The sequence below is a fragment of the Sus scrofa genome, chromosome 8 (genome assembly GCF_000003025.6).
Source record: "Sus scrofa isolate TJ Tabasco breed Duroc chromosome 8, Sscrofa11.1, whole genome shotgun sequence".
Lineage (NCBI taxonomy): Eukaryota > Metazoa > Chordata > Mammalia > Artiodactyla > Suidae > Sus > Sus scrofa.
The window spans coordinates 15,189,694-15,216,162 of record NC_010450.4 but is presented as its reverse complement, the minus strand read 5'-3'; the positions used below and the strand labels follow the sequence as shown (position 1 = coordinate 15,216,162).

General features: G+C 40.3%; 2 protein-coding genes across 12 annotated transcripts in view; one reads left to right on the top strand and one right to left on the bottom strand.

Moving 5' to 3' along the window:
• KCNIP4 (potassium voltage-gated channel interacting protein 4) overlaps positions 1-4,247 on the top strand; it is a 1,134,443-nt gene extending 1,130,196 nt beyond the window's left edge. For 4 of the 5 annotated variants that reach the window (XM_013978556.2, XM_003482354.4, XM_021100556.1 and 1 more), the window contains exons 7-8: positions 1,092-1,154; positions 2,757-4,245. In XM_013978556.2, coding sequence (XP_013834010.1) covers positions 1,092-1,154; positions 2,757-2,804 — 111 coding nt within the window. In that variant the 3' untranslated portion in view covers positions 2,805-4,245. Of the gene's footprint in view, positions 1-1,091; positions 1,155-2,756 lie in introns of all 5 variants that reach the window. The other variant, XM_003482356.4, reaches the window with a different exon arrangement.
• On the bottom strand, positions 791-24,136 carry PACRGL (parkin coregulated like). Of its 7 annotated transcripts, XR_002346371.1 has the most exons (11): positions 23,943-24,136; positions 20,236-20,302; positions 19,957-20,108; positions 17,524-17,591; positions 15,065-15,155; positions 11,905-12,039; positions 11,318-11,425; positions 8,695-8,775; positions 4,470-4,572; positions 2,434-2,596; positions 791-1,083 (listed from the first exon to the last, which is right to left on the bottom strand). XR_002346371.1 is itself a non-coding variant. In XM_005666553.3 (10 exons), exons 3-10 carry the CDS (start codon positions 20,285-20,287, stop codon positions 5,651-5,653), a joined length of 744 nt encoding a protein of 247 aa, XP_005666610.2. In that variant the 5' UTR covers positions 20,288-20,302; positions 22,460-22,534; positions 23,943-24,136; the 3' UTR covers positions 4,972-5,650. The 7 variants fall into 7 exon arrangements, 5 of the variants coding, with proteins under 5 accessions (XP_005666610.2, XP_003482400.2, XP_003128927.4 ...); XR_002346370.1 differs by lacking the exon at positions 791-1,083 and having other exon boundaries at positions 2,433-2,596; XM_005666553.3 differs by lacking the exons at positions 791-1,083; positions 2,434-2,596; positions 4,470-4,572 and adding exons at positions 4,972-5,707; positions 22,460-22,534.

Below are 26,469 nucleotides of genomic sequence, written 5' to 3'. Positions count from 1 at the left end.
TTTTTTAAAAAAAATCTTTTCAGGGCTGTACCCATGGCATATGGAGGTTCCCAGGCTGGGGGATGAACTGGAGCTGCAGTTTCCAGCCTACACCACAGCCACAGCAATGCCAGATCCGAGCTGTGTCTGGGACTTACACCATAGCTTGCGGCAATGCCAGATCCTTAACCCACTGAGGCCAGGGATCGAACCGGTGTCCTCATGGATACTAATCGGTTTCGTTAACCACTGAGCCACGATGGGAACTCCTCCTGATGATTTAAAAGAATGAAAAGGAAAACGATTTTTACTGAAAGAGACACAACTATAGTATATTTATGGTCATACTAATGTAGTAATTTGTTTTGAATTTATCATAATATTGATAATTCCACTTATTGAACATTCACTATATCCTAGGCAGAAGACCAAGCAATTGTCATGTCTCAAATGTTTGGGGGTGTTTGTTTTCATTCACTTCTCACAAGACCCTATGAGGTTATTTATAAATCCTCATTAGCCCCATTTTACAGATGAGAAAATGGCCTGGAAACTTTCAGCAAGCTGCCTAAACTCTGTGGCAGCTGGAGGGCAGGGTTTTACCAGAACGGAGCAGCTCTCGATCTGCACCCCACCCTTTTTTCTTTTATTCTTTTTTTTTTTTTTTTTTTTTTTTTTTTAGGGCCACAGCTGCAGCATATGGAAGTTCTCAGGCCAGGGGTCAAATCGGAGCTGCAGCTGCCAACCTGTGACACAGCCACAGTAATGCAGGATCTGAGCCACATCTGCGACCTCCACCACAGCTCACAGCAACGCCGGATCCTTAACCCACTGAGGAAGGGCCAAGGATTGAACCCGTGTCCTCCAGGTTCATTACCCCTGAGCCACAACGGAACTGCTGATGTGCACCACAGGCTGTTGCAAAGGCAATAGCTTAAAATCAGCTTCGATTCTTCTTATCAGCAAGAAACTACTAGTTTATGGTCAGTTCCTCCCCCAGAAACTAAGCCACTGGGCTTTCTTTTCATCAGCTTCAGCTCATTCAGTTCAGGTATGAGGGTATCCGTGGGGTGCTTCTGAATCAAGTTTTTCATTCTTTTCTTCCTGGACAGAAAATGGACAAAAATAAAGACGGAGTCGTTACCATAGATGAATTCATCGAGAGTTGCCAAAAAGTGAGTAATGATAATAAAGGGACTCCCCCTTTTGCTTTCTTAACAGCTGGACAGAGTACTGCCAGCTACCCACCATGAGCTGAGGCAAGGACAAAGACCACATGCCTCAATGAATGACGCCCTCAACACAGCTGAGATGGATGTCTCCGTCTCTGCAGTTACCAGCGTGCACACAGATCCAGCAACAGTCAGGGCATGTCCACCCTGGGGCAGGCCCTGAGGGCGCCCTGGGGCTAGGAAGTTTGCACATGTGTGCTGTTGCTTCCCAATCCTTTAGAACACACATCACGGAAGATAAAACATGTGTGTGATGTGTTCCTGCCCCAGCATTAGCCTATAACAGGTATCTTGTCTGTCATATCCTCCGTAAATTTAGATGCCAGCACAGCCGAGTGTGTTTCCCGGGCCCAACACACCTCATTTCTAAGAGCAACATCACTGCTTCAATGTGTGTGGACAAGAGCTGTCTTTGGGGCTGGCTTTCAGACACAAATTAAAGAGCAGAAAGTTCTCCCAAAGGAAAAAAAAAAAATCTCATGTCGCAACAGAAGAAAGGGTGGGGGAAAAAACTGTAACTGCAATGTATACATCTAAGGATGACCTGACCCCCTTGCTGTACAGTGGGAAAATAATAAAAAAAAAAAAAAAAAAAAAAAAAAATCGATGCGGTTTTCTGCCATCTGGTGGCAGACCAGTATTAGCCACACCTAGAATTATTGGACGATGTGTGTTTAGAACCACAGTCGACGATTCTTTAACAATTATGGAGACTAAGAAGTTTGCAGACGCTTTAGATTTTCTCATTATTTTCAAATTGATCTACTTTCCCTTTCCCGATGCCTGCTTGTCTCTCAACACCTACTTCAATGAATTAATTAACTTGGCGACATCGACTTGCTTAGTAGTGTTGTTGTTCCTGGGCCTCTAGCAGAGGAAGTCGTCATTAGCCGGCCACCCCTTTCCATTACTATAAACGGTCACAACCTTCAAATGCCCTTGTTGCCCCAAAAGACTTTCTCCCCTTAAGCGGCTAAGAAACATGCTAAACCGAACACAGCCACTGGGCAATGGTTTCTCCCAAACAATTCTTTCTCTGGCATTGAAAGACCATGCATTTACAGGGGCATAATGGCCACACAGATTAAGCCCTAAAAGACCCAGAGCACGCCCAACGGGTCTCCTAAATCCCAGTCCCCAGTCTTCATGAAGTTGGCTCTTAGCCCACACAAACCCTGTTTCCTTCCACGTGGCCACGTCGAGCGATCTGGCCTGTGATTACCTGAAACGCCGGGTTGGCTTGCAGTTTACCTCTGTGCCTCTCCAGCTTCTGCTCTGGCATTCTAAGTTGAGACACACCCCCTCTCAACACCACGTCAGAGTTAAATCGAGTGTTTGATGCCAGGGAGACTCAGCAAAACATCAGATGGGCTCTCCAGAGTTATCTACACAGAGAGTGGGTAGAAGGGTATTTACATTTGCAGGCACCTAGTATTTGAGCACTTGGCAAAGGTGGCTGGTGGGGAGGCAGTGCTTAGAGGCAAAATGGTATACTTTCTTCCACAGAAATGCTGAATTTAATTCCACCATTTTTCTCTCTCCCAGGATGAAAACATCATGCGCTCCATGCAGCTCTTTGAAAATGTGATTTAACTTGTCAAACACATCCTCAATCAAACAGACAGATGTGAACTATTCTACCACAGAGTTGGAGCTACCACTTTTAGCATAGATTGCTCAGCTTTACACTGAGGCATATTATGCAAACATGCTTTGTTTTAATATAAAGCAATCCCCCAAAAGATTGGAGTTTCCCATTTATAAATTTGCATCCTTTTCATAATGCTACGGAGTTCATGGGATGTTCTGAGTCATTTCATACCCTGTGACTATTCAAAAGTAACAGAATCTGGCATATAGTTTTATTGATTCTTTAGCCATGGGATTATTGAGGCTTTCACATTATCAGTGATTCTAAAATATCAGTGTTTTTTGCTACTCATTTGTATGTATTCAGCCCCAGGATTTTAAATGGTTTTCTAAAATACTGGCATCTGCATTTAATTTCCAGAAATTAATTTTCATGTTTGTACACTATAATTCCAATTACACTTTAAGTAAACAAGATTACCATTATTGAAAAAAAATACATAAATAGTCCCAGTTTCTGTGGATTTGCTGCCTTCTGTTTAAAGACATTCACTTACCTGCCATTTTTTATAACATAAAACAAATTAGTTTATTACCAGATGTCAGCATATGCCTAATAAGGCTTATTCAATAAGCATTTCTTAATTTTTCCTGATATGTATTACAGCCAAGGACTACATGAGAAATGTACTTTTGGACTTGTTCAGTCCTACAGGTTGACTGTTTTCTATTGTGTCACTAAGTGGAAGTCCAAGAAGGCGTGAAACAAGGCAAGGATGTCCATAGGCTTATGTAAAGGGTCAGGCTGCTGTCCTCTAGTCCATGGCAATGCTTAGCGACAAGTAATCCTTACCCGCGCTAAAGGCCTGTTCCATCCTCTTTCTTGACATCCTCATGGCACCTTGACATTCCATGTCATTCAGAGACAAAGAGAGCCTGACCACCCCAATGCCTACTAGGAACAAACAGCAAGCAGAATTCACTTTGAAAGCACCAGTGATTCCATTATATCGAGAACTATAATACCAAAATGTAGTAGAAAATGAATATAAGCGCTAAGCAACTCATCTGGATTGTATTATCATTTAGCTCATCATAAAACTCTAATAATTTCGGATTATTTTTAGTGATCTTAAGCCAAAATTGTAAAGCTGCCACAACATTACTGAAGATACACACACTTTCTGTTTTGCAGAAATATCACAAAGACCAAGAGGCGAGAGTAGGAGGAAAATTGCAACTGTCTTTGCAACAATAAATCAGGTATCTATTCTGGTGTAGAGATAGGATGTTGAAAGCTGCCCTGCTATCACCAGTGTAGAAAATAAGAGTAGTACAATACATGTACACTGAAATTTGCCATCGCGTGTTTGTGTAAACTCAACGTGCACATTTTGTATTTCGAGAAGAAAAAAAATAAAAGCAAATAAAATGTTTATAACTCTACTGCCAGTGTTACAAGTCTTTACTGCAACAAATGTTATAATGACTAAAAACAGTACGTTTTTCTTATGGCATTTTCTCAACTGCAGAGACCTCTCTGCCTTTGGGTGGCACGAAGTGCAAGGAGGAGGAGGAGTCCGAGCAAGGCCAGTGGGTGGGCAGGCAGCTGAGCGGGTGAACTGAGGATGGGACGAGAGGAGAGCCACCTCTCTGGGGAGAGCGCACCTGTGACAGGGACCAGGAAGGCCGTGAGTTCTGACAAGCAGTTCCGCAAGGAGCACTCCTCAGAAACGCCTCCTACTTTAAATTAACTTCTGCAAGACCAGGTCTGAAATGAGAATGACATGAGGTCACCCCAGGTATCGAGGGGCAAAGAAAGGCTGTTCTGTAAGGCCTCTGGGACAGGGGGCTGCTGCTCCTGGTCTCCTCGCCTTGGAGGCGTCCTGTGCCTGCCCCGGTCCTCAGGCCCTTCCTGCCCAGGAGATGGGAGGCCTCTGGTCTTCTGCTTCTCTCCCCTTACTCCTTTCTCTGTAAAGTGACCCAGAATCAGCTTCTACTGCCAGCAACACTCAGAGCCATACCTGTAAGTTATGTTTTAAAAGCTTTTTAATTGAATGAATTGTTAAATGCAACAAAATCACTGAATACCTATGTTTTAAGAATTAATCTCTTAAGAATTAATTCAGTATCTTCATGTACTGAATACCAATATTTTCAGACTATGAGATACAAAAATAGCATTTATTTAAATATAATTAACACCTAAAGTTTAGGTAGTTTTAAGGAGTTGTAATAAACAACATACTTGTAAAAGAATTTATACATTAAAAATTTTTTTCTTAAACTAAAATACTCTGAGAGGAAATTTTCGCAAGCATTCTAAATTATAAAATACATATTTATAAATAAAAATTCACAGTGACTTCACAAATGTTTGTCCACTATTTTAAATTTCCATAGACTTGATAAATATAAAACCCAGGAAATGCCAAAATATCAAAAAAAAAAAAAAAAAAAAGCACAGCCACAAACCGACTGTATAAAGGCTATAAATAAAAGGCACCAGAAAATACATACATACAAACACATCCACAGTAAACCCAGTAATGGTTGTTCACACAAACCATTAAAAACATGAAACAATAAACCCCACAAGATTGCACTATTACAGAACTTTTTTTTTTAATAGTTTTCCATCATTAACCATTCTTTTTTTTTTTTTTTTTGGATGAATAACGTGCACTATGATTCAGTGGAACTGTGTATACTCATGTAAAGCCAGTAAATACCGAAGGTCAGCTGTGATTTACAAGAGACTAAACTAAAGTGAATCTGCAAAGTTCTGCAGATACCCATGGCCAGTGCTTTTTAACGCCTGGTGGTGAGATTTCTGTTGGTCCCTTTCTTCAACAGCGTATGGAGCAATATGTTGGAATTTTAGATTTGATGATGAGGAGGCTCCCCTGTCAACAGAAAAACATTGCACCTCATTAGGATCACACAGGGTCCCCCGGTGGTACTGCATTCGCATGCCTAAAAAGGTGTTCAAAACGCAAACCAAATGAGGTGAGGGCAGAACGATGGAATGAGAGGTAGAAATTTTTTCTGAGTTAAATAAAATACGGGTTGCTGCTTACTGTGTTTTTAAAATATTTAACTAGAAAAGGAGTTAGGAACCAGACTCTCAGTTCTTGAATCCAGCTTCTGCCAGTCACTTCATCATCAAAGCTGGGGCTAATTCCTTCTTGGCACCCGTTTCCAGCTCTTTAAAGACAGATAACAACGACATCTACCTCTGAGGACCACAGCAGAGGTTCAGTGAGTTCAGTGTCTAAAATGCACTCAGTAGAGTACCTGTCACCTAACAGGTTCTCCCGAGCCCAATAAAGATCGGATGTGTGTACGGATGTATCTTTTCCAAGACAAATGTGCGTATCATTTAAAAAGAATATTAAATCAAGTTAACAATAAACCAATTTCAATTTAAGGCAGATGGTATGGTAAACTGATTAGTCATAAGAAAAATGCCACTGTGGCTGTCTGTAGCCGCTATTTTAGTCTCCCCAGAAGCTGAGTCTTTTCACTGTTGTGTTATAACCAGGCCCTAAGAAATGTGAAACATTGAGAAGAATCTTTCAGACTCATCTCCAATATTTAACGAAAGAGAAAGGTATAAACATTTGAGATTTTAGAAAGGAAAGAACATTCGTTAATTTCATGATGGACTATAAAATACCTAAAGCAGGCACCATAATGATTAAGCCAAGGGAAAATCTTTGATATGTGATTGAAATTTTCTACTGCAATTATGTTAATTATTACAACATTATTATGTAAAACATTAGAAGGAGAGAACGTGAAAAAGTCTGAGGGAATGAACAATACTTAGTACCCTTATAACTCCAATTTTTAAAATTCTGTATTAGCACTTTTAGAAGTTATTGAGATTGAGTGGCAATAAGAGAACCTCCCTGCTCTCACTGGGACGCTGGGATTGGTCACCTACACCCTCCGCATCCCTCCCCAAATCCTAGTGTGCTAGTTCTCACCAGCATTTACGCACAACTACCCCTCTCCACACACTCAGGAAGTCTAACATGCTGGGCCTGCCCCTTTCTAGCTGCCCACGCCCCCTTACCAGGCCACTGGATACGGATGCGGAAAACCATCTGGGGAGAGTTTGGGATTGAAAAGCCCTGCCATCATTATTTAGCATCTGCTTCCTTGCATTTCACAGAGAGGAAAGGGCATATTATTTTACATTCCAATTCTCAGAACAGCAAGTACACTTGGAATTCCCTTTCTGCTGGGAAGGGTCACTGGATTGACTACAGGATGATTCTGTTCATCTCAATAAGGTGTCTGGAGGCTAAACCTCAGCCTAGAACCCACACAACAAAGAAACCCATCAACTAGGAGCCGAGCGAGGACTGGACTCCTCCTCATAGAATTTATTCCAGGTATTCATCAGGAAAATAATATCATCAACTTCCAAAGTCTCTAAAATTGCTCAAATTAGGTTATGTAGGCAACGCTTATACCACAGCATCTGCCATTTTAAAACTGTATGGATCGGAGTTCCCGTCGTAACTCAGTGGTTAACGAATCCGACTAGGAACCATGAGGTTGCTTGCAGGTTTGATCCCTGGCCTTGCTCAGTGGGTTAAGGATCCGGCGTTGCCGTGAGGTGTGATGTATGTTGCAGACGTGGCTTGGATCTGGCGTGGCTGTGGCTGTGGTGTAGACCAGCAGCTACAGCTCCGATAAGACCCTTAGCCTGGGAATCTCCGTATGTCGTGGGTGTGGCCCTAAAAAGACCAAAAAAAAAAAAAAAAAAAAAACTGTATGGATCACACAAATTTTCTTTATAATGAGTGCCTTCAGAAAGTACCTAGAATCAAACTATGTTCTGCAATGTTAAGATAATGACGTGCAATCCTATCTTTAAGATCTGACTAAATGCAGTCACCAAAACACGGTGAGATACTGTGCTGTGGAAATACTTCCAAGGCTAGATTATCTGAACACTGCTTTCAAATGATGAAAATCCGATTAAGCCAGTTATTTGGCTGCACACAGAGAGCAATGACGTCCCACACATCCCGCACCTTAGACCAGTCAGCAGGGTCGTTCCTCTGCCTGCAGGCGAGGCATGTGTGCCCCAGCTCATGTGCCTTCCAGACGGAACAATCAGCCATCTGGAAAACTCATTTCGACCTTTGTTTATGGGCAGACTGTACATTTTTCAGAGAGAAAAGCTGGCAAATGAAAGGAAAAAAACACTCTCTTTTCAATGAGCTCTCTTAGGTAAGCCTTTTGTCTTCTGAACTTCCCAATGGTCGAAACAAAAATATCCAGAATACCTCAAAGAAAAAACCTGCAGAGAAGATCTCTGGTGGCCTGGGGGTTGAGAATCTGGCATTGCTACTGTTGTGGCTCAGAGCACTGCTGTGGCTCAGGTGTGAGCCCTGGCCCAAGAGTGTCTGCATGCCAGGGGCACTGCCACAAAAAACCCAAAACAAACAAACAAAAACCACCTGCAGAGCTATACTATATGGAGCACCATCTGTTCTGTGCAAGTGAAGATGCACTGGCCTTATATCTATACAACCTGGGTCTTAGTCCCTGTGCTGCCAGTTCCCTTGTGGCTCAGTGGGTTAAGGATCCAGCATGGTCACTGCTGTGGCTCTCTTTACAGCTGCAGTGTGAGTTTGATCCCTGACCCAGGAACACCCACATGCCACAGGCATCCAAAAAAAAGTATCTTCTCTGAATCTGTGTGACAGAGGCAAGGTAGAAACTCTGAGCTCTAAAATGAGAATAAAAGCATCACCTCCACATGGGTACTTGCATCTGAAGTGAGATCAGGTATGTTATACAGACAATTTTATAATACGACCAAAAGTAAAAAAAAAAAAAATTATGATTTACAGAATAATGTTCTACTTACACTTCCGCCATGCTGCTCTAGCTTCTGTAATGCACTGGTGATTGGCTCTTTGAATTTCTTGTCCCTTAGTCTCTTGGAAAGCTTTTAAAATAAGATTAAGGGAATGAAATGATTTGAAGAAAATAGCACTGTTCACCATAAACAAAATTTCAATAATAAGCTCACTAGAAATAATGCCATTGAGTCTCTACTGTATAGTAAGTAAATAAATCTCACTCATTTTGTTTCAGATTTCAAGGCTTTTTTTAGGAAACATCTCATTAAGATTTATATGTCATAGACACACTATTTAAGAAATAGATTTATATTATTTAAATAATAGCAATCCTACAGAATCTGCTACAGTATTATCATACTGTAGATGTTCCAAGAGTAAGTTTCCTGAGGAACTGCATACTTTCCCCTTCTGTAATTTGCAAGAGCATCTGGACGACGAAGATGCAAAGCTAAGCCTCCAAAACACAAGTCTCCTACGGTAGAAAACAGAAGAGACAACAAAGAACAGAGCCCTCTCGTGAGCAACTCAACAGCAGTGACACACAGAAGAGCGAGACTAACACCCACACCACACCTATGGCTCGCAGCCAAGTCCTGAGGGGCCTCCTTGGGTAGGTGGGACTGACCCTGCCCGAGACAGGACAGCACGGCTGAGCGAGAACAACAGGAGCAAAGAGGGGAGCAGTGCGATTCAGGTCCTCGAGCACAACTCAGAACTGTTCTTGCCCCAGAGGTCTGCAACACCCACCCAACGGCCGAGACATTTCCGTCCTCAACACTTCAGCCAGAGCAGGACGTGCTCATGGCTCCACGTTCTGGGGATAAGCATGGAACCCAGGCAAGACCTCCTCATTGACCAAACACTTCTGGTTCTTCTTCTTCCCAGATCCGATGTAACCCAGACATACTTCCCACTGAGTACAGGGCCTTTCAGCCAGGTCATCAAAGGTTAGGGAGGGTCAAAAGAGACTCCCGGAAAGATGAAAATGAGAGAAGAGCAACTCTAACAGAGGAGACAGGCTGGACGTACCGAGGTCCTGAGGATGAACAAGAACAGGAGCCTCTGAGAGATTTCAGTTTGCTCTCTTCAGGCCATGTTCCCCTCGGGAAGGGGAGCCCAGGCAGACTCATGAGCCACCACCAGCACCACTACAGATGTAACAGTGTGCAGTTCCTGCAGTCAGGCGGCCGCGTCCCAACCCACTGACCTGGAGGTTGCCGGCATCTGCCGGTGGCCGTCTCTTCCTCCTGTCCTAGGACTCCCCCACACTAAGGTTCGAGAGTCTATTCTCGCTGTGTCTTTTCCCGACCACACTTGCAGTGAGACTGCATAGCCTACATTTCTAAGCTCAGCACCTCTACTTTCACCACTACCCCTCCTTTCCACAGGCTTAGGCACCAGGTCAAAGTCTATCTGCAGAATGAGAAGTTGAAAATACAGTTTCAGGATCTCTCGTATAGATGAGCCAAGAAAAAAGTAGAACCATGACCAACACACATGTCTCTGAAGTACAGGAGGCCTGCAGAGAAATCCTAGCTGCAGTTGGTCCTAGCCAGGACCTGACTCTATCTTTCAGTGTGGCGTGAGCAGCTAAGGATTAACTCTGCATAAAGAAAGGTTTGGCTCTTGCCTTTGGCTGCTGTATAGGACACCTCTGGCTCTGGAAGGTTCTGCCAGCTAAGAGTGTCTTTGTTTACCTGGGGCCTGGAGCCACACCAGACAGTCTGTGCTAACAGTGTGATTTACGACTGGGGCCTGGGGCCACAAGCTATCTCCTCAGCTTTAGGGAGGCTGGAGACCAGGGTCAACCAGGCCGGCAGGCAGTGATGCCAAGTGACGGACTTCTACTGGGAACCCTGGACACCAGGTTCAGGTGGGCTTCCCTCGGTGGCAGGACTCCGCGCACGCTGCCACGCATCACGGCTGGAAAATGTAAGCACTGTCCACGCAGCTCCCCTGGGAGAGGACAACAGGAAGCTCCACACCTGGTCTCCCCCGGCCCCGGCCCCGCCTCCTCCCTGTGCTGAGTTCCTTCTGGGTCCTTTCACCATGACAAACGACAAACGGCAACGGCTTTGCTGAGTGCCATCAGTCTTTCCAGCAAACTGTCTGACCTGAGGGCGGTCCTGGGGACTTCCTGAACCGCAGTGACCCAATACAGGTTTGTGAGAGAGTTAAACCACAGAATGTCTCAGCACGAATGCCAGTTACAGACTCGCTAAAAACCTTAGAACGTAAAACAAAGAAAAGGATGAAAACCATGGCCTTAGCACTATCCAATTCGCAAGAATACGAATAAGCTCTGCCTATAACTCACAGCTAATCCACACGGGCGTGAAGTCATCGCACTGTTCATTAATTCTGCTCCGCTCAGCTTTTCCTTTATTCGTACTACACTCTACAGTTTGCTCACGTGGATGCTTTCCGTCAAAAAAAATTATTACAGAGAATATGGTCCACTAGCAAAAATGTTTTATGGACAAGTAGGTCTGACATCTACATTTTTTGATTAGGATGATGAGGTGATTTTTTAAGGTTTTGATTCATTTTAATGATCACTTTGAAGCCCCAACATCAGGAAGAGACACATACACACAACCCCTCGCTCAGCTGTTCAGTACTCACACTTGTAAGCAGATGTTTCAGATGGTCATTCAGAGAAGGACCAACAACGCCACTGAGCTGTACCAGGGCATTCAGTCCTCTTTCAAAGACGTCATCATCCAAGTGGACCTGGGGAGGGGTGAGCGGTTAGGGGTGCACGGGCAGGGAGAAAAGAGGAGAAAAGGATGGGTAACAAGAAAGGGCCAGCAGGTGGTGAAGAAAAAAAACTGAATTTCAATATTGGAAGATATTCAAACAAACCTAGAACTAAAAAAAAAAAAAAAAAAACCTTTATTACAAGACACCTAGAAGCAAAAAACAAATGTTCTGCTTGACTGACACATTAATTAAAATACACTACAGCACAGAAAGACTGATTTGAGGTTCATTATTTTCTCTAGTTACTCGAGATGCCCCTTCCACCCTCATTACGTGCTCTAAAGGTGTCTTTCAGGAAGTCACCATGTGGCCCTGAGCAACGGTGGCCTAATTCTGCACACACATGAGAATTACAGGTAAAGAACAAACTTGCCTATAACTTGAAGGAAAAAAAGACATAAAATATTCTAAATATACCACAGAAAAGTCTAAAGGAACAAAGGACATACCAGAGCTGCCTTCAGCACGGGAATCAGTCTAGGAAGCAAAGGCACAGCTTTTTCAGGAGCACCTGCGACCAAGAGTAATTCTCTAAAACCTTCCTTTGACACAAACGTATATGGATGTTTAGTCTCTCTCAGACCCTACCAAAACAAAAACAAAAACCTGATTTATTATCCATGTAGTGATACTAATAGCAAAAAAGTTAATCCTTACTAGTGTAAACGAAAATCAATTTCTTTTGGTCTTTTTAGGGCTATATTCGCTGCCTATGGAGGTTCCCAGGCTAGGTGTTGAATCAAAGCTGTAGCTGCCAGTCTACACCACAGCCGAAGCAAAGTGGGATCTGAGCTTCATCTGCAACCTACACCACAGTTCACAGCAACACGGGATCCTTAACCCACTGAGCGAGGCCAGGAATCAAACCTGCATCCTCGTGGATACTTTTCAGATTCATTTCCACTGAGCCACAGTGGGAACTCCAAAAATCAAGTTTTATTATTATTGTTTTCCTATTTGTTAAATATAATTTCAGCAATGACAATTTCAGTTAAACTAAGAAATTATAGAATATAGGACCTATATTAGACAGGAAGGATCTCTAACCAAGAAAAGGAGGAAAAAAATAAAAGGAATATATAAAAGCAAAGGATAAGCAAGAAAAAAATTTAAAAATAAGCAAAAAAAAGGAAAAGAGAGAAAGAAAAAGGGAGACTGTGGGTGGGAGGAGAAGAAAGATAAATAACAAGAAATAAGGAGAAGAAAAGGAAAAACTCACTACTCCCAAACACTGCCTGGAATCACATTAAATTAGTCTAAAATGTATGTTCATAAACTAGACTTTATGAATGCAAAATTACTGGACTCCCCCCACACCTTTTCTTTTTTTTTTTTTTTGCTTTTTTTAGGGCTGCACTCATGGCATATGGAGGTTCCCAGACTAGGGTCAAATCAGAGCTACAGCTGCTGGCCTACACCACAGCCACAACCACGCCAGATCCGAGCGGCGTCTGCGACCTACACCACAGCTCACGGCAACGCCAGATCTTTAACCCACTGGGAGAGGCCAGGGATTGAACCCACAATCTCATGGTTCCTAGTCAGATTCGTTTCCACTGCACCACAACAGGAATTCCAACCCCGCCACCTTAATGGTGATTTTACAAATTGTTTAATGAGTTTCTAAAATATTACATTTCCTCCATATTTAAATACTAAGATATTTAGAAGACAAATCTTATGCTATGTTTAAAATGCATTGTAAGATTTCAAATGTCATTTTTAACATGAGAATGTCAAACAAAAAAGTGAAAGAAAAAAAAACATGTACATCATTTCTCACTACGCCTTTCGTCCTAAATGCATTAGAAACAATGAGACAGGTTTCTTTTGATTTAACTATTTTGAGTCAGGATAAAATAGCCATTTTTGTTTTTTTTAAGAAAATAAAGAAAGCAATGGCATTATTCTCTCAGTTTGACTATTATTATCTGTGAATAAATATATGCAAGGTCAGGCCTACAAATATTAATTTTCAATCTGCTTGTTCTTTAGACCAACTATCTGCTTCCAAATGATGATGAAACACTTCTTTTCCTAGATGCTACCATGCTTTGAAAACGATGCTGCCAAGCACACTGGCATCATTATGGCACAGGTTCGATGGTCTATGAGCATCCCTATGGTCTTCCTTTTACAGATAAGGAATCTCAGGTCAAGATGTGAAATGGCTGCAATAGTGGTGGTTCTGTCACCACGTCCCCGTCACTAAATGAGTGGAGGGAGGGGCTAAAAATGTACCCAGTGAAGAAATAAAAGCACTGGTGTTTGGAAAAGAGGGATTTAAAAGACTGAGTTTATGAGGTCTAAACTAAATCAGAGTCCCTTTGGGGACTCCTCAAGTTACCACCCTCCCCCTACCATGTGATAGGCTAGGATATGTCTCCAAAGGTAACTTCTAGCTTTGATTCACCTAAAAAAAATGTTTGCTACTACCATGTATAAAAAGTTTGAAGTTTAAAAAGAACTAATGAAACATGAGAACATCTTCAGTTTTTTAATACCAAGCTTAAAAGACTTTTGATTAAAATTAATTTCAAAATAGGCTACCCCTAAAAATACATTGCTTATTATACCAAGATAATTCCATTTAAAATATTAAATACTCCTGGAAAACTAAAGGAAGGACTAAAATTCTACAGATTCACTGCAATTAAGAAATCTCAGTCAGTAAAATTACCTACTTTTTCTGCTTTGCTGCCCCTAGCCCTCCCCACTAGTTTTACATTTGTTGACAAAAGTTTCTTCAAATGAAGGAAAAAAAGTCTTTATTTTCATCGTTATGTTTTTAGTTCAATTACCACGACGTGACTTATCACAGAGGCATTGCCTAGAGATTAGTATCATCGAAGCTCTAATTTAAGGACTTGTTTCTTAATAGCAACAACAACAAAAAATGATCCTTAACTCTAAAAAAGTGTCTAAAAGTTTAAATACAAGACAATTGGTTAATTCATGTCTCGACTTCTGACTCTAACTCTATAATTTATAAATAATAAAATTCATAGAAGATATCACTGATTCACATCAAGCTAATACTCTGCCAACTTTTTCCTGACACAAATGTTAAGTATAAGAATCTATCAAAAGGTTTTCTAAAATCTTCTATAAAACCATCTCCATGATATCTTACCTAAAATGTACAAGAAGCTTGTACATTTAAAAGCCCAGAAAATTCTCCAAAAGAACGTTTAGGTAGTTACCATCAGTTTCCTAAGAAACATATCATGTTAAATGTGACTGGTTCTATAGAGATCAACCAGTCATTGTTATTTGATGCAGTAGAAGTTAAACCACTGATGTTCTCTTGATTTGACTAGTTCGATATAATTCCAAGCACTTTTTTAGAATTAAGTATGAATATTTTATCCTCTCATCTACAAATCCCTGTGTAGACTAATTTCATGTTTATAAAGCTGATTAATCAGTTTCTGATACACATATACCAGTCATAATTAGTTCCTAAGGGAGCATGGTGTTTTAATACCTGGTGTTTGGCTTTTATTTCAAAAGTAAAGAATGAGATTTCCTGATGAGCTACAAAAAAACATTTTATGCAATTTAAATTTTTTTCCATAAATATTCAGGAACGATACAGTATTTATTTACCTCAGCTAAAGTAATAAGAAGAGGGTCAAATGGAAGATTTTCAGGAGGACAGTCCCACTGCAACCTGTGTTTCACAGAACCGTGGACCAACCTAAAATATGAAAGTCAGTGAATGTAACAAGGACAATACAGTTAATTATTAAGCAGTTATTATCTAACACATATATATTCTTTCTAGAACGTAACCATATCAGAATTATTTTGTAACATATAGGCCATGATCTTAAATGATATTACAAAGGCATTTTATAAAGCAATAATAATTAGACAGTTATTTTATAATCCTACGAATTCCTACTCTTTCAGCAAAATTGTTTGGTGGCAAAACTAAAACTCCCTATTTGTCAAGCTTGCAGTTTTGGAGTTCAAGTATTTTGCTATTTGTGTCATAGTGAAATGTCATATTTGATATGTTTCAGTCATAATTATAACAAAATAGATAACCTACAGACAAACCTATAACAAACCTATATAGCAAACCTATCACAAATTACGGAAACAAAACGTGATAATTACAAACGATGATCCTTTAAGAAGTAACACAATTTTTCAGATACGGATGATGTAAACCTAACACAAATAATCTAAAGGCAAGCCAGGTTTTTTTTCCCTGTTAAAAAGAAGAAAACCGAGGCCAGGAAGGTGCAATGGCCCATACAGGGTAACACAATGGTAGCCCCAGCAGTGGTAGCTTTGCTGCTGCTTTTTATTCTTTCTTAATAGCCTTTACTGAGGCATAACCAACATGCAGAAGATGGCATTGTTACCTGGTGTGAAATTTGCTAAGTTTTTTTTTTTTTTTTTTTAGGGCCACATTTGTGGCATATGGAAGGCTAGTGGTCAAATCAGAGCTGCGGCTGCCAGCCTATGCTACAGCACCAAAGGATCCAAGCTGTGTCTGCAAACTATACCACAGCTCACGGTAACGCCGGATCCTTAACCCACTGAGCAAGGCCAGGGATCAAACCCACATCCTCATGAATACTAGTCTGGTTTGTTACCACTGAGCCACAACAGGAACTCCAGAATCTGGTAAATTCTGATGCATGAATACATCCATGGAACATTCAGCATACCCATGACAGTGAACTTATCACTCTCAACTGTTATTTCACACTCCTTTTGTAATGTTCTCAACTTGACACTTTCTTTAGTATTATTTTCACGATAGCAAGAAGCCTCAAGACATTGTTTTCACATTTTTAGCAATAATAAATCAGTCGGGATGGGGAAGGAGTAATAAGAACCTTGAAAGAGACTTTCAATTGGGAATGTAAATACAAAATACTAACAACAATAAATTTAAAAATGCTTCTTGAGCTTATTTTTCACTCAGAGTCCTCCAAATCTGAAAATACCATTAAGAACTACATCTCAGAGTTCCCTTCGTGGTACAGCGAAACGAATCCGATTAGGAACCATGAGGTTGCAGGTTCAATCCCTGGCCTTGCTCAGTGGGTTAAGGATCCGGCGTTACCGTGAGCTGTGGTGTAGGTTGCAGATGCGGCTCAGATTTGATGTTGCTGTTGCTATGGCTATGGCGTAGGCTGGCAGCTATAGTTCTGATTGGACTCCTAGCTAGGAACCTCCATGTGCCATCTCTTGAATTTTTGAACAAAAAAATGTTGTAAGTATTCTTTCTACAATGAAAACAAAATTTTCTATCATCTAGAACAAGCTAAAACTAGATATACTTAAAAGGAACTAATATTTCTCAGTAGTGAAATCTATTAGTAACTCGTAATCTTTTTCTTATGGCCACATCTGAGGCATATGGGAGTTTCCAGACCAAGGACTGAATACAAGCCACAGATGCTGCAGCAACACTGGATCCTTTAACCCACTGCACTGGGCTGGGGATTGAACCCACAGCTCTGCAGCAACCCAAGCTGCTGCAGTCAGATTCTTAACCCACTGCACCAGAGTGGGAACTCCTATATTATTTTCTTTAAAATAGTATCTTTTGATGTCTGTTTAGAAAGGCTGCAAGAATTATTAACAAAAATAAACAAAAAACAAAAACAGCTCTATGTACTCATTAAGAAATGTAATTTCAATAAATTTTGAAATGTTTAACTCTTGAAATATAATTTTTAAAAATAATGAAACAATTTCATTAAATTGTCTACTTTCAGGTTACAAACAAAAGATAATTATTTATTTGAAACTTGCCCAAGCCTCTGAATGCTTAAATTGTTTTAGAAACTGGTTCACTCAATTTCTTAAATTATTTGGTGATTTGCTGTAGATCTATCATTAATTTTATTTTGGAATTACAATGATTTTCTTCAACAATGTGCCAGGATCTATACCAATCCAACAGCCAAATTATGAATAAGTCACCTTTATTTCAACCTCCATAGTAAGTAAAACTTTTAATAGATTTAAACTGAAAACAGTATTGATTTTACTCAATTATTTTGAACAATGTGGTCAGTTATAAGTTGTATTGATTTTACCTGCAGGGAATACCTCCTTTAGAGTAAACAGCTGCAAATGCAGAAGGCACTCGTGATTGTTCACCAAACTGAAATAAAAAATGACAAGAATACAATAAATATTACTAGCACCTCCACTTTGTGATACCTAATCAATTTCAATCCTGCTGAGGTCAGAGGCAAACGGACACCCTGACTTTCAAGCCACCAGGCTTGTATCAAGTGCATCACTCTACTTAGAAACAAGGCTGAAAAAAATAACCAGTCCTCTCAATACTGAAACCACAACCACAATCACATTTTGTGTATTTCCTTTTGCCTTTAATTGTTTCAGAAGGCGTGGAGGTAGCTGGAACCATATATAAAATAAATATACTATAGATAAATACTATAAACAAATACAATCGGGATAATAATCTTTCCACCCCTCCCCCACTGCAACCTGTCAAGGTGAAGGCTAAACGGAGGAAAGGTGCTAAGTACAGGAAAAGTATATTTGTTGTCAACTTCCAGCCCACCTCCTACATTCCTTCACTCAAATATGGATGATCTGGATGGTCAGAGAATCTGTAAGTTCTGCAATCTGGTTTTATGCTTCTATAAAAATCAAAAGACGTAGGATGAGCAGGGGTGACAGAGTTGAAGATAGAGCAAGACTCTCACAAACACATGCCCCGACACACCTGCTTAGATATATAACTTCACGTCTTCAGTTTTTCTACATATTATTTTAAGAATAAATTAATTCCAAATGCGCTTTAAAGACAATTTAAGAGTACTCAATCACAAGTTAAACAACTACAGGATACATAGTTGCAATATAACTGATCAGAGATCTAAGAATTTAGGCACAATAAGTAAAAATTTTACCACATGGTGCTTAAACATGATCAAACAAAACACAGTTGTCTAAATTGCAAAATACGAACTTATTAATCTATTTTAAAGATATAACTAGCTAAAAAAATTCTTTAAGCCACATTCAGTAAGTTAAAAATGTACTTAAAAGTTTTTAGAATGAACTATTTTCCCTCTAGTAAAAATACATAAATGACATTTCATTAAAATATATTATAATAAAAACATTAATTTACAAAGCTTGATCCATGTCGTGAAAATTCACTGCAATACTAATGTTTCATTTTTCTAGTTATAGTTCATACTAAGAAAAATATGTTTTAAAAATTGTATTTAAGTAAAATACTTAAAATTTAGGCATATGAAAGCACACACATTTTAAGTGTATAGATCAGTGAACTCTGAAAAAGCGAATATACCTGTATAACAACACTCAGGTGGAAAACCTGAACGTTACCAGTGCCCTGGAGTTTCTGCAGTGCCTCTTCTCAAGTTCTTCCCACTTTTCCTTGAAGGTCACCACTATCCTGCCTTTCAAGGGACTTGTGCTGGATGGGGAGCTTTTATGTACCTTAGACATGTCTTCTTCAATGTATTCTCAGGTCAAAGCATTAAATTATTGCCCAAAGCTTTCCTTAATCTTTAATGCAATTTAAGACTAGGGACACAAAAAAATTACTACTTAAAGTTTTTCTTTAAAGAGAGGAAGAAAATGGAAATGTTACCATAAACTCAACTAAATATGACACAAGGAAGCAAAAGCATGGAGATATCAGGGCATTCGTCGGGTGTTCGAGTTCCTTGACAACACGAATTATGGAGCAAAGGATCACAGAAGCTTATTTTCCATTTTTCTTTTATAAAGTCAATCTCCTTCTGCCCCTGGATACCTCACCGTATCCTCACCTAAGTATCTGCCATATTTTACCTGCCATCAAAGTCTATGTCTCAGCCACTCTCCTAAACCCCTTTAAAAGTTGAAACCATTATCATCTTACCCTGTGTAAAGCTGGGCCAGACACCATCTGCTGTTGCAGCACAAATGTGTTCACTTTTTGGATAAACTGACCTAGAAACTTACAACTAGGCACTATTATGTACATAAATCTTATGTTGTTTAATGTGATTAAATTGCTGTTAGAAGGCAAAAGAAAGCTAGTGCTGTAGGTAGTAGGCATTCTGGTGGAGCTAATTTATAGACCACAGAAAACGGTCAGGATCTTTATGCAACTATGAAAGCATGTAATTCATCCTATGGCGATTGAATACAAGTTTATTCATTGGTATTAGGAAGTAGATAACCACAGCAATTTTTTTTTTAAAAGAAAGCTGCCATGTTATCTTCTATTCCGTGACGCTCACCCACAATGTGATAGGATATACCAAACATGGTTCACTTCTACTTTACACCTTCTCACCTCCACTCTCTCATCATTACCTCCACTCTTCATCATAATTACCATATGCGCTCCTTTATCACTAGCCTAAAACTAACAGACAAAAGAAACCTGGGACAGCATTCAGAATGACTCAAGAGTGTATAAATGTCTGCTTCTCTGGAAAATCTACTGAGTCAGGAATCTCTTTTGTACCTACTGGGTTAATTGTCTTAGGGTTAAGTTTATCACTCGGTCGAGGATAAAGTTGTCTTGCAGATTCTGGAGAACTGGTTGACAAGGATTTGCTTTGTTGAACTGTAGTCCTATGTTTCACTTGCGCACTCAATGATGTCCTTTCATCATGGTCATCTGGAAAAAAATAGTAGCATCAACAAAAAAGAGGTGAAAGCAATAAAGCTCACCCTGTATCCATCTGCACAACATAAAGTGTTATTCACAAAATCTGCCTCTTCATTTAAAAAGCAACATTCTGTACCTGTTACTCTGTTTCTCAACTGTACGCCTCCATGGCACTCTGACTTCTGCATTGCTTCTCTTTACTCCTGCAGTTAAATGAAACTTGATTTCAACATTCTGATGGAGGAGGCTCATTAACAATATAAAGACCAAACAGAATTGAGTAGGAAATATAGTAAAAGACCCACAAAAAAAGGTACGTTATGGAGCAAAATACCTGAAAACCAATAAGAGAATATGAAATGATGTCAACGTCAATAACATCAGTAACAGTAAGTGAAAAACTATCTGTAACAAAGGAAGATATAAAAAATATCCATTTTCCATTCAAATCGTCAAAATATACTTTTAGAAATTCAATTGGAATCCTCTGGCTATAATGAGAAAATACAGACTAGTTTAATTGGCTGGCACATCCCCTACTGTCTCCACCTTCTCTGACCTCGTATTTCCTAAGTTCTAAATGTAAACATCTGCATAACAAGTCTTACTTTTCTGGTGACATAATGAACTCTCCTGTTAAATGTACCATAAGTTCCCAAACTCCTCTAACAAACACAACCAAAACTGAGGTTATCACACTGAAGTTATAAACCCATTGTCAATTCAAGGTACCACCAGTTTTCTGGTCCCTCAGGCTGAAAAATTCAGGATTACTGTGGTCTCTTTTTCCTAAATTTCCTACACACATCCCTACAGACGTGATCAATGTGGAACGATGATGCAAAAGGAGCTCTGGGCTAAGATCTGGGTCTGCATCTCTACTAGGTACAGGTTTATGAATTTAGGCAGATTATTAATCTCCCTAAGCCTCGATTTCTTGACCTATTGAAATGGGAGCGGTAATACCAAGTTATCAAGGCTGTCACTGAAGAGTAAATAATAAATCAAGTTGCTCATGCAGTGGATGGTGGTTCACTTCTCTCCCACGATCCCTTTTTTCTTCTAATGGGAGGGCCCTAGACCATAGCCCTTGATTTCTTGCCTAATCAAATTATTTCAAGGAATCCTCTGCCACACACACCCAGATTCATACACTCAACTGCCTTCTGGTATTTCTAGCTCCAGTTCCAATCCCAAGTTGCACTTGGCACTTCTGGTCTTCTGGTTTCTCAAATGTACACTTCCATAGCACTCTGATTTCTGCACTGCTTCCTTTTTATTTCTACTGGGTTACTCCATTCCCCCATTTACATGACACTCCAATTATTCTTCCATTAGAACATTCCCACTTTAAGTCATATATATATATATATTCATATATATTCAAATATTTGAGGACACGAATCACAACTCCTTAGTTTTCTCTTCTTCAGGACAAATACTGACGCTTTCTTAAATGTGCGCTAACATGAGATCATTTTAATTTACTTGGCAAATGAGAAATCTTCACAAGGACAGAGCTCCACGTAATAACATTGAGCCCCCAAATATTTCAAATATGATGTGACCAGATCAAAGTGCCCTGTAAACTAAATGTAAGATTACTTCTGTACCCGGAATAATTTTAAATTTCAATTTCCCTGATTAATACATTGACCTAATTTTCTCAACCTACTACCAGTAGATGCATTACTTCCCCAAATCATATTTTACATTCATGCCCAAGGCATTTTCTAGAAATACAGTAAGTATTAAGTCATTAAATGTGTTAGATAATATTCTAAGATAAGCTCATGGAGACTTTAATCATGTTAAACTAATATTGCACTTCTGTGATTATTCAACAAGTATTTACGATTATACCTGGTCTCTGTGTTGAGAAGTTTCTGATGGGGAACAATATGATCTAAGTTTGTGTTCTTTAAAAGAAGAAATCTGTGTCAAAGAAAGTTGAGTTTCCTCAAGTCTGTAAATCGGGACAATTACAGCAGCTACTGTAAGAGTTGATGAAGACTAACAAGTTAATATATGTATTCAGAAAAAAAATGCTTGGCACATAGTAATTACTACGTTTTAGTTATTATTATTTTCTTTAAAATGGGACAATGCCTTTCTGTATTAATATCACCAGAAATAGCGGGGTCACTGTAACCAAATATGTTTCCCCCTTTTTGAAAAATCTTGTTTAATACTTGTGCTGCCAATATGAAGATCTGGTTTAAGTTCAGTTTCTTTTGGTTGTAAATGGTAATAGCTATTACAGCCTAAAAAGATGCAGCACAAAGATGCCTACCCACAAACATGAAAAGAGCATAGTTCGCCACGTCAAATCACGACGCACATTTTGCAACACTACCTACCAAATCTGCAAAATTTTTGGTGGAACAACTCAATTTCTATTTTCCTTTATGTCAAATAGCTGTTCCTGTAAGGGACTAATGGGAAAGGGCTGCATTCTATTTTGAGTAAGTTCAAAAAGCACTGAAACTCATTGAAAAACATTTTAGAAAGTTAAGCTTTCAAAGGTTTTAAGTATGCAGGACAGTTTTTATTGTGTGATAATAAAAAATTACATAATTTTCAGCAACAATATCAAAAGATACACACACAATGATACAAATATTTCTGTCCATTTTCAAAACACCCTATGTCTGAGACTTTCTTTCCAAAACAATCAGTTTTCATTTCTGTTAAAAGTATCACCCCTTACCTTATAAAGGACATGTGCTCAATTTTTTTAAATAATATCCATCTGAGAGCACACCATACTGACAACAAAAGTGGACCATTAGTTGTTTGGGAAAAAAAAGCTTAATTCATCAACAACTCTTTTGAGTGCTTTTTCATTAAAAAAAAAAAAAAAAAACAAAACAAAAAAACGTGGAGGGTTTGTAAAGGGATAATGGAGGAGAGAGTTAAAAAAAGTAAGAAATATTTTGTTATAAATATTACCAAGGCCACCCTCCATTCTTTTACCAAACAATATAAAGATTCTAAATAGACACTAGAACCCATAAATCCACTTGACCCCAACACCTAAACTATGTCATGACATCAGAGTGCAAACAAACCAAGCAGGCCTCACTGTGGAACCCTCATTTTCTCCTTAGGTTTCCTTAGACACTGCAGGTCATCTACAAGGGATTATAGGCATCTGTGTGGATTTAGAAAAGCTACTTTTCTTTCATTGTTTTGGACCGCTCATATACGTTTCTTTTCCCACATGCATTTTCTTCCCACACCTGGCTTTGAGACCACTGCACTGAAGTCTCAGAGGGAGAGGCCACGTTTTTCTCCTACTTTCTAATCTGGATAGTTCTAAAAGTGTAAAGGAGCCCCGCTAAAGAAGCTGTGCTCCATCTCTAAAGCTCCTTCAAGTTCCAAAGAACAGCGACACAGCCTAATATCCATCTATCCCAACACTTTTCACCATAAAGTAATCCAAAGAGCCAATACTAAGAGTGTTAATAATATCTGCTTTACATTTTCCTAGCCTCTCCTCCTGCAAAACCACACATTCCCAAAGGCATTTAAGACCACATTCAAGGCCAGAATGTTGTCAAAGTTAGAAAACAAGGAGGATATGGAGAGGGTAGGGAGAACGGAGAAAAAGAGGGTTTTTTGGTTGGTTGGTGTTTAAAGAGGATAGAAGAGAGCAGGGGAAAGGCAGACACTTTCAAATAAGACCTAAAAAGGCAAAATCTCGGCCACAGCCTGACCAGGAAGGGGGAACTCTTCACGCTCAGCATCTCCAGACTCCTTAGCAACGTGGTAAGGCGGTCCTAGCAACAGAAGAAGCCTCCTGCACCGAGAGAGTGCGGGCGGAACCGCGGCTCCCCGCACCTGCACGGGATTCACAGCTCCAGGGACCCGTTCCTACCACTCCTCTTTCCAGCCGCGATCTGCACAGCAGCCACCACCCGACCTGGGGCTTTTGCCGGCGCCCGCCGGGCCACCAGCTGCCGGTCTCGCCACCACCACCAGGGACCGGGAAAATGAGACCTCGCCGGGCCCCAGAATCTGGCGGCGCCGCTCAGTGACGTCAGACGCACTTTGCGTCCTTTAAGCCAATAGCACGGAGGTCGCAGAGGTGCCTCCGGTGGAAAAGGGTTGCCCTGGCAACGAGGCGCCAAGTGAGAAAGGTTAGCTGGAGAGCTAGGATCCCTGTCTCCCGCGACAAAGGGGCATCTAGTGAAGGATCTTTTCGGAACGACAGAGCCAAGGATCAAAGAGCACAGCCTCCAGCCTCCTAGTACCCGCGCCGCAGCTTTTACCCAGTCCCTGCATTTAACTCGTACCGTTTTCTCGCACACTCTAACTCAGTGGACTCCAAGTAGCTTGCCTTAAATCCCCTGAGAACTGAACGTGAACTTCCAACCCAGAGACTTCTGTGGAGAGCCACAGCTATCTGCCTGCCTACCTGTGGAATTTTCTTTCCTGTCTTATCTTACTATCTTACTCATATGCTGTTGCAGTCAACTACGTAATATATTCATATTTTAATTAACGTGTTTTTGTACTCCAGATTATTTTAATAAAGCATATGCTGCAGGAAAATGCATGTTTCCTGGTGATTCCACAAAAAGCAATTTGGGCTGTGAAAAACCTGAGCTCTTTCAGACTTGTCCATTGTGTTCCTTTCTAGCGCCCTCTCCTGTTGTTGAGCCATGGCCTGACACCCTTTGTGCAGGTAGTAGCCTAACTATACAATTGATATTATCCGAACACTGCAAGCAACGTAATCATTCCCTGCACTTATAGGGCCATTCTTGCTGTTTGAATTGCTGCCCTACAAGTGTCTTTGCACAATACAGTGGGGACTCAGGAAACTTTTTTTTTCCCTATTGACTGAATCAGAGCTGCAGCTGCTGGCCACAGCCACAACACAGGATCCGAGGAGGGTCTGCGACCTACACCGCAAGGCTGGATTGATAACCCACTGAGCAAGGCCAGGGATCAAACCCGCACACTTGCGAGTAAACTAGTCCTGTTCATTATTGCCGAGCCACAATGGGACTCCAGGAAACACTCTTTAAATACATGCAATAAACAAATGAATTCTATGTATATCTAATTTCTCTTATGTTCTGTGAATCTTTCATTTAAGTCTATCTTAACTCTGACAATTCATTATATTGTATTTACCTATCTTCTCCACTAAAGTGAAATATTCTCCATTGCTTTTCTATTCCAATATCTAGCCCAATGGGTGGTCAAGTAATGTTAAAAAGAAAAAGAAAAATTCTATTTCTTAGCTCTTTTCACCTGCTAATCTCTCCTCCAGTTTCTTTGAGAATTATTGTGTCATGTTGCCCTCTTCTTCACGCCTAGCATCTCCAGTGGCATACTTAGTAACACCTAGCTCCTGATATTTTAGCCTCTCTGCCTGGAGTATAAGAATAATCTGTGTTAAGTACTGCAGAGAAGTATTGCACAAGTTCTGAAGTTAGTCTGTGTAGGTTGGAAACCCAGCTCCTTCACTTACTAGCTACGAGGTCTTTGTGGATGTCATTTTACCCCTCAACCTTAATTAGCTTGCCCTTAATTGCTTAAAAGAAAATTTGTCCCTTTCTGTACAAAGTTCAGACTAACTGATCATTCCCAACCATAGAAAATGAGATGCAGGACATTTTCTATGTACTTTTCAGTACGTCCTGTCAGGAAATGTTAGATATCATCAATATTTAATCACTGAATGCCCTAATTAAAAAATTAACTTTTAGAGTTCCCTTGTGGTGCAGCAGGTTAAGGAACCAGTATTGTCACTTTGGGAGCTTGGGTCGCTGCTATGCCATGGGTTCAATCCCTGCCCCCTGGAAACTGCATATGTCATGGGTATGACCAATAAATAAATAAATAAGAACTTAATTTTTTTTTGTCTTTTGTCTTTTTAGGGCCGAACCTGAGGCACATGGAGGTTCCCAGGCTAGGGGTTGAATCAGAACTGTAGCTGCCAGACTATGCCACAGCCACAGCAACGCAGGATCTGAGCTGCAGCCACAACACGTACCACAGCTCATGGCAACATTGGATCCTTAACCCACTGAGCAAGGCCAGGGATCAAACCCATGTCCTCATGGATACTAGTCGAGTTCGCTGACCACTGAGCAATTTTAGGAGCAAAGATGGGAACTCCTAAAATTTTTTTTTGTCTTTTTTTTTTTTTTTTTTTGGGTCTTTGTGTGTGTGTGTGTGTGTGTGTGTGCATCTTTTTAGGGCTTCGCTTGCAGTATATGGAGGTTCCCAGGCTGCGGATCAAATTGGAGCTGTAGCTGCCAGCCTGTGCCACAGCTACATGGAAGTTTCCAGGCTAGGACTACACCACAGCCACAGCAACGCAGGATCTGAGCTGCGTCTGTGACCTACACCG